Source organism: Abramis brama (assembly GCF_963993115.1).
Source record: "Abramis brama genome assembly, chromosome: 23".
Lineage (NCBI taxonomy): Eukaryota > Metazoa > Chordata > Actinopteri > Cypriniformes > Leuciscidae > Abramis > Abramis brama.
Window position 1 is genome coordinate 19,532,772 of NC_139985.1, and position 8,825 is coordinate 19,541,596.

General features: G+C 37.8%; 1 protein-coding gene across 1 annotated transcript in view; it reads left to right on the forward strand.

Annotated features, from left to right (window-relative positions):
- The window catches only part of grin3bb (glutamate receptor, ionotropic, N-methyl-D-aspartate 3Bb), a 112,704-nt gene extending 105,680 nt beyond the window's left edge, over positions 1–7,024 (forward strand). Inside the window, exons 7-9 of the mRNA XM_084100767.1 lie at positions 1,993–2,157; positions 2,909–2,976; positions 5,923–7,024. Of these exons, the coding sequence (XP_083956893.1) occupies positions 1,993–2,157; positions 2,909–2,976; positions 5,923–6,430 (741 nt within the window). The 3' untranslated portion in view covers positions 6,431–7,024. The remainder of the gene's footprint in view (positions 1–1,992; positions 2,158–2,908; positions 2,977–5,922) is intronic.
- Positions 7,025–8,825: the final 1,801 nt, after the last annotated feature.

Genomic DNA, 8,825 nt, shown 5'->3' on the forward strand with positions numbered 1-8,825 from the left:
GTCTAACATATTTGTAACACGGAGTCGGCTTTGCAGCCTTGGCTAAATGAAGTTTACATGAGACTAGATAATGATCTGAGATGTCATTGCTCTGCTGCAGAATTTCAACGGCATCAACAGTGATTCCATGTGATAGTATTAGAACTAGAGTATGATTACGGCAATGAATAGGTCCTGACACATGTTGTCTAACTCCAATAGAGTTAAGAATGTCTTTAAATGCCAATCCCAATGCATCTTTTTCGTTATCTACATGTAAATTAAAATCACCAACAATTAGGACTTTATCTGCAGCCAGTACTAACTCTGATAGAAAGTCAGCAAATTCTTTGATAAAGTCTGTATGGTGCCCTGGTGGCCTGTATTCAGTAGCCAGCACAAATCTCAAACGTGATTTATCATTTACACTAGATATTGTTACATTAAGCACCAACACTTCAAAAGAATTAATTTTTAAAACTAAACTTCTTAGTAATTCTGAAAATATTACTATAAATTACAGCAACAGCTCCCCCTTTGCCTTTCAGACGAGGTTCATGTTTATAACTGTAATCTTGTGAGGTGGACTCATTTAAAGTCATGTAATCGTCTGGATTTAGCCAGGTTTCAGTCAAACACAGCACATCTAGATTATAGCCTGTAATCATATCATTAACAATAAGTGCCTTTGAAGTAAGGGATCGAATATTCAGCAACCCAAGCTTTTTCATTTGCTCATTTGTATTATATTTTATTATGAAATGTAAGACAAAAATAATGTTTTCGGACATGAAAGTGTTGGTGTTATCTTTTGTTTTGCTGTAAATTAATCACCAACACTAAACTGCCAATAATGTAAGACACTGGGAGTTAATATAAATTTTGTAATACAAAGTATTTTTCCAAAATTAACTTTTAATAGTATTTTCATGCCATGACCGCAGGGGTGGGAACATGTGTGATGTGGCCATGCACACTTACTAGACCATCTTATTTCTAGCGTTTAATGCTGAGGGGGACACTAGCCTACAAGCCTAAGAAGGACTGGACTAGGAAGGATGCACTCTTAAAGTGTTTACACATTCAGGGAAATTAACCTTTACACTTAAAAGTTGACTCTGAAAAAAAAAAAAAAAAAAAAGGATCATGTTTCCACAACAATATTAAGCAGAACTGTCTTCAACATTGATAAAAATAATAAATGTTTTTTGATCAAATACATACAGCCTTGGTGAGCATAAGAGACCTCTTTCATAAACATAAAAAAAAAATCTTACCAACCTCCAACTTTTAAAAATGTATATTCTATTCTACTGATAAAGTTGCCTATTATCTAATTTAACATTTTGTAATTTTTTACAGGAAAATGAACTATTATCCATATATTTTTCTCCAATCAAATGCTCTTTAGAATAAGAATGTCCTGCCCCTAATGGGACTAAATCAAGTTTCACAAAAAAAAAAAAAAAAGAAGAGGGATGAGCCCTTTAATATGTCTGATTAAGCATTCAGGTACAACACTATGTCAACACAGCATAGAAAATGTTTTTTGACCTAAAAAAAAATTACACACTCTACTGTACCTTTAAGTTGTAGCATTTCAGTCATCTTAGCTTGATTTTATGCACTGTGAAAACTTTCTGCAGTTTCAAAAACCTACAGATTTATGATTAAAAAACACAATTAGAGCTGTTTGATTTGATTGATTTTTGTGTCTAAGGTCTGTGGTTAGCTCTAACAATCTAGAGGTACATACTGATCAGCTCTCCCCGTCTAATATTGATGTGGCTCCTGCTTTGGTTTAAAGATGATTTTTAATGTCAATTAGTTCAAGTTGGTATGAATCCTTTTCCATCAAAGGCACTCCGGGAAGGGGTGCTCTTCTCTCAGACTAATGAAACATCAGTCAGAATGATTATACTGCCCCCCTGTGTACAAGTACTGCATCACATCCATTTGGTCATTAAATCTGCAGTGTATCATTTCTTCTATGTGTGTTCTCTCTCTTTCCAGACGCTGCAGATGGGCATTCGTCACTTCTCAGGGTTGTTTTTGTTGCTTTGTGTGGGTGTGACCGGGGCCTTACTCACTCTGGCTGGAGAACATGCCTTCTATCGCCTGGTTCTGCCACATATCCGCCGCAAACAGAAGTTCAAATACTGGCTTCACACCAGTCAGGTGAGCCATGAGGCTAATTTAAAGGGACAGTTCACCCAAAAATAAACACTCTGTCATGCTTTACTCATCCCTTCCAAACCAGTTTGACTTTTTTGTTTTTTCACTTTTCTCATGGAATACAAAAAGAGATGTTTCACAGAATGTCCAAGCTGCTCTTTTCATAAAAAAAAACGTGAATGGTAACCACATCTTATAGAATTACACTAATATTGTGGTACGTTTACATTGCTTTTTGTCATGTTTGGTGTTTGTCATTTTAACACCAAATATAATATATATAACATGCTAAATATCTTCTTTTGTGTTCCATTAAACCCAACATACATGTTTTGATCGATGTGAGTGTGAATAAATGGCCAAATTTTCAAAGTTGACTGAACTGTCCCTTTAATGCTCATGATGTTTCTTATTGTCTGGGCTGTTTTTTGCTAAATTTGAGCTGTCGCCAGTTTATTATTTCATCAAAATGTTTCCTTTCTTCCCTCCGCTGATAACTAAGACTACGAATGGCACAGCTCTGTAATTCATGGGGCAAAGCTTTGACTCTGTAAATGAGCCGTGCTTGATCTCTCAGGGTCTTATAAGCTACTTTCTCTGAGGGGTGTGGAGGGATTACTGCCAAGCCGAGTCTGTAATTGCCATCTCTGGAATATTGATTTTTAAAATCAAAAGCATGATGTTGATCTCTCTCATTCATCTCATGCTGAGACAAATCCTTTTTTCTTTCCTTTTCTTTCTTTCTTTTTTGCAGAAGATCCACAGAGCACTGAACATGACTTATGAGGATGTGAAACGGCAGCGGGCGAACACAGAGAAAAGGTTTTGACTTTGTTTTATTAATCTCTTTTCCATTTTAATAACAGCAGGATTGTGCTTATCACATCTTGTTTCATTGCTCTCCACTTTAAATGTCAAAAAAATGCACTTGGGTTTATGTTTGTTTCATTGTTTTTTACTCAGAATGTTGCTGATTTTAGTGGATTTTAATGTCTACACTTTAGTGGAGCTCTTTTTAGGGATAGTTTTCCAAAAAATAAATAATATTCATTAATATTTTGAATTAGCTTTTATTTTAATTTTTTCAGTTTTAATTTTAATATAATTTAAAGTTTTAGTAATTTTACGTTCTTAATTAGTTGTATAGTTTTTAAATGTCGATTTATCTTTAATTTATTTTTATTTTAGTTTTAGTAATTTTAGTACTTAGGCTAAAACTTATTTGAGTTGGTTGCCAAGGCAACATTTCTATATACATATATATATATTTTTTATTCAAGTTTTTTCATGTCAAGTCATCTTCATTTATATAGCGCTTTTAACAATGTAGATTGTTCCAAAGCGGCTTTACAGAAATACAAGGATAGTTTAAAGTAACAGAGATTGTTTTGGCTTTATAGCAGTTCTTGAATAAAGTTATTTTCCAGCTGAAGTTAATATGATTGATTCACTTCCGTCGCAAAGATCATTAGTTATTAACTTAGGGGCCGCTAACACGACCCTGTTTTAACAGGAAACTCTACACAGACTAAACGCGAAACCTGTGAGAACGCCGATGGCGTGCACATGCGTATTACGAGTTCACTCTATTGGTATGCGCGTTTGAATATATGTGCGCAGGTTTGTAATTCCCTACAAACCAAGCCTTAAAAATCTACTTGTCTGGACTTAACATTTTGATACAGAATTTTATCACTTCGGGGGAGATACGCGAACCGAATTTTCCCGACAACGCTTTATCTGTAGAGTGGTAAAGGGATCCTCCATAAGGAGAAACAAGTTGGCACTTAAGCACCCCGCTATGACATCGGGTCCAGGCGCAGGTCCTTCATCAGATCTTGATACAGCCTGGATCCAGCAGGCTGCGGGAAAACCTTGGGATAAACAAAAACACTAAAATTAGCATAGACGTCATTCTTCTTATGATGTAACGAGTACATCAGGATTTATGCAGCCTAACATTGAATTATAGAAGTCTATAATGTGTTATGTGTATGCTAGGTCTACAAGGATCTACAAGGATATGCTAAAAGGATCTACCGCCAGCAGTCGATTTTGATATCTAGGTATTATCAACTGGTCGGAATTTTGCGATCGCAGTAGACATGAAGGACTATAATGCGTTAAGAGCTCGCTCAAGTACTGCGGAGCTAAACCATTTAGTGCTTTGTAAGTAATCAGCAATATTTAAAAATTTATACAATGTTTAATAGGGAGCCAATGCAGTGTTGACAGAACAGGGCTAATATGGTCATATTTCCTGGTTCTGGTAAGAACTCGAGCTGCTGCGTTTTGGACCAGCTGTAGTTTGTTTATTAAGCATGCAGGGCAACCACCCAGTAGAGCATTACAATAATCTAGCCTTGAGGTCATGAACGCATTAACTATTTGTTCCGCATTTGTCAATGAGAGCATATGATATATTATATATATAATATATAGATTTATATATATTTTTAAGATGGAAAAATGCGGTTTTACAGATACTAGACACGTGACTTTCAAATGAAAGATTGGTATCAAAGAGCACCCCCAGGTTCCTAACCGACGACGAAGACTTGACAGAGCAGCCATCAATTGTTAGACAGTATTCTAGGTTATTACGTGAGGAAGTTTTTTGTCCAATAATTAGAATCTCTGTTTTTTCAGAATTTAGTAGTAGGAAATTACTAGTCATCCAATTTTTTTATATCAGTTATGCATTCCGTTAATTTTGTGAATTGGTAATTTTCGTTAGGTTGTGAAGAAATATAGAGCTGAGTATCATCGGCATAACAGTGAAAGCTAATTCCATGCTTCCTAATGATATCTCCTAAGGGTAGCATGTACAGAGTGAAAAGCAACGGTCCTAGTACTGAGCCTTGTGGTACGCCATACTGAACTTGTGATCGATAAGACATCTCTTCATTTACTGCTACAAACTGATAATGGTCAGATAAGTATGATTTAAACCATGCTAATGCAATTCCACTAATGCCAACATAATTTTAATTTAAAAGAATGTTGTGGTCAATAATGTCAAATGCAGCACTAAGATCGAGTAACACCAATAGAGAGATACAACCACGATCGGATGATAAGAGCAAATCATTTGTGACTCTAATGAGAGATGTCTCGGTACTATGGTACGGTCTAAATCCTGACTGAAAAACCTCGCAGATATCATTTCTAATTTCATCTCATCTAATATTTATATATTATTTCTGCTTCATTTCAATTATGATTTGTAATAGTTTTAAGTTAACATCAGCCGTACAGTGTTGTTATTCTTATTACAGCAACCCGAGGATCATATAATGATGGACAATGGTGTAGCTTTTTTAAAGAGATAGTTCACCCAATAATGAAAATTCTGTCATATACTTTTTCTCATGTTATTCCACACTCATCCATAATTCCATGACTTTCTCACTTCCGGAGTCACATATGGTAACGTTTTGATTCATATTTTGGCTGCTCTTTTCAGTATAATGAAAAGTGGATGGAGACTGGAGCTGTCAAGTTCTAAATGCACCATTAAAGTACCATAAAAGTAGTCCATGTGACTCAAAAAGAGTTGGAATATAGCACCCAAGTCATATAGATTACATTTATGATACTTTTATGCTGTCATTTTGGAGCTTCAGAGCTCCAGTCCACTTTAACTTTCATTATACGTAAAAGAGTGAGCTTGCAGGGTTATTGCATAAATTCAAGAAATGATGACAGAATGTTAATTTCTGGGTGGTCTGTTTAACAAAATCACATATCTTGCATCTCTCTTCCCAGTTGTAACATCCAGAAAGCCCAACCGCATCCGCCTCCTCCAGCTGCTCCCCTCGGATCCTTTGCCAGATGGAATAACGAAAGCACCAAGGCAGAAGAGGAGCCCAAAGACAACAAGAGAGTCCATTTCAACCTGGAAACTCTCAACACACGCCGACTCCTCACCCGTGTCATGTCGGAGGGGGGTCAGGCCAGCTCCTCATCCGCGTTGAGCTCTGGGACTGGGAGTTTATTGGCGAGAGTGTGTGAAAACGGAGGGCCCATTCAGCAGCCTACCTCCTCGGTGAGATCCTCGAGCCCCTCAAAAGACGGTGAGCTTGAAGAACTCCAGGTGAAGATTGAGGAAATCCGTGGGCATTTGAAAGCCGCTCTGGCTCGTAGGGCGGAGCTTCAGACTACACTGGCTAAAGAACGAGCGGCTGTCGCCACGGCGACCACAGTAGCTCCGCCCACAGTCACGGCCACCATTTGCCCCACACTCACCAAAGAGCCAGCAGATTTAAAAAGGTGATGCTCACAATGTCTGAAATGAACAGTGGACATGTTTTTCTATCTTTCTCCTCAAAAATAACTTTCATATACACCAGGACTCTTTTAAAATCATCATGCTGAGGGAAGATTGATCCTTGGTACCGTTTTGCTAATGATAACGCTATAGGGCCTCATGTGGCTTATTTTCTAAAGCATCACTCCATAACTGCTGTTAAAGCTGGCGATGCTGGCACGTTGGGGTTTTTTTTCTGAATCATTCAGACTTTTGCAGGTGAAACCTGAAGAAGAAACGTTATAAAGTTTAAAGCACCAAGCAAGTCCATGCTTTTTTCTCAGAGCTTTGTTTATTCATATCCCAGAAGGACCTTTCCCCTCTGCCCATCTGTGAATAAGAATCAGAATAAAACTCCTATTGCACCTGAGGTCTCATCAGTCAGAGTTAGAACAGAATATTGACTTGGCTGCTTTGCCAATTATTTTATAGCTTGGTTGTGTCTGATCTCAAAACTGTTATTGTTATTGACCTTTTTTTCCCCTCCATAAAGTCATATGGACATATGAATGGCCAGGTTGCCTGTTTGAATTGAGTTTGATGTTAATTAAATAAATGTGATCTTGTCATAAATTTGATATCTTACTTGGAAAAATTACAGCTCAGAGAGTTACTTGGATAATTTACATAGTAAGGCTGATTTTTGTTTTTACAGTCCTCATGATGAACCACAAAAATGTTGATGGTTGCACAGGGTCATGGTGCACAGTGGGGGGAGAATACTGCATTATAAATCATAATTAAACAATATTTACTATTATAGTTCAGATTAGAAACACGTCCACTTGATGCACAGTCAGCATGATGTTTCTGCTTTGTCATGTAAGTTGCTAAACACTTAGGATATCCACCTTCAACCTACATTTATGTTTTTTAATTATCTTGATTTTCCTACAAAAAAAAAAAAATCTTACAGTAAATCCCCAGTATATTTACCAGATTTTAAAAAACACACATCTTATTACTTTTTTTACAATGATATTTTTTTCACATTACATTGCAATTATTTGACCAGTGAGGAAGGTACTGTCCATGAATAGGCCACAAAATTGTGTGTGTGTGTGTGTATATATATACTCCAGCACATCCCAAAGACTTAAAATGACACAGAGGTGCCAATTCTTCATGCTCCCTCACAACCATTCTTTCGCAATTTGAGCCTGATGAATCTTGACATTATCATCCTCTGGAAAATGGCCATGATGTGTCTTCCTACATGGTTGTTAAAGAAATGTAAAAATATAGATATGTATATATATATATATATATATATATATATAACAATTGAAAGTGAGAGGATGTATCTATATATAGATATCTGCAGACTATTGTATGTTCCTGCAGGTGATCTGGAACCCTGGGCATTTTTTTCTTAATAGAAAGGTCTCTTTAGTGTCCAAAGTAATTGGAACTGTGACCTTAACTGTCCTATCTAGGGTGAAAATCTTTGGGGCAGTCATGGCGGACTTGTAACCCAAAGGTCGTGGGTTCGATTCTCAATAACGGCAAGAAAATGTAGGTGGGCGGTTGTGAATGAACGGCACTTGGTGTTTTAAGCCCCCAACGGCACCTTCCAGGCAGCGAGGGGATGGGTAGGTTTAAGGTTGAGGGTAGGGTTAGCTGCCTCTAAGGAGCCATTGGGGGCTTAAAACACCATCGAGCTGAATGAACAGCGCTCTCTCCCACCCTCAATACCCACAACTGTGCTGCCCCTGATCAAGGTTCCTAACCCCAAATTGGGCTCCCCAGGTGCCGCAGCGAATGGCTGCTCCGGGTGTGTGTGCAATAATGTGGATGGGTTAAATGCAGAGGACAAATTCTGAGTATGGTTTACCATACTTAGCCTTCATGTCATGTCACTTCACTTCACTTAATTGTCTACTGCCTGTAAACTGTTAGTGTCCCCCCTATAGCTATAACAGCTTCCACTCTTCTGGGAAGGCTTTGCATTAGATTTTTAGTGTTTCTGTGGGAATTTTTTGCCCATTTATCCAGTAGAACATTTGTGGGGCTTGCAATCTCCATTCCAGTTCATCCTAAAGGTGTTCAGTGAGATTTAGGTCAGGGCTCTCTTCGGGCCAGTCAAGTTCTTCCACACCAAACTCATCCAACCATGGCTTTATGGACCTTGGTTTGTGCAATGGGGCACAGTCATGCTGGAATAGAAAATGGCCTTCTCCAGACTGTTCCCACAAAGTTAGAAGCCTAGCATTGTCCAAAATGTCTTGGTATGCTGAAGCATTCAGATTTCCCTTCACTGGTAGTTAGTGAGCCTTACGTGATCTTCTGCTTCAAAGCTAAGTTGCTGCTGTTCCTAAACACTTACACTTTCCGATAAAACCACTTACAGTTGTCCGTGGAA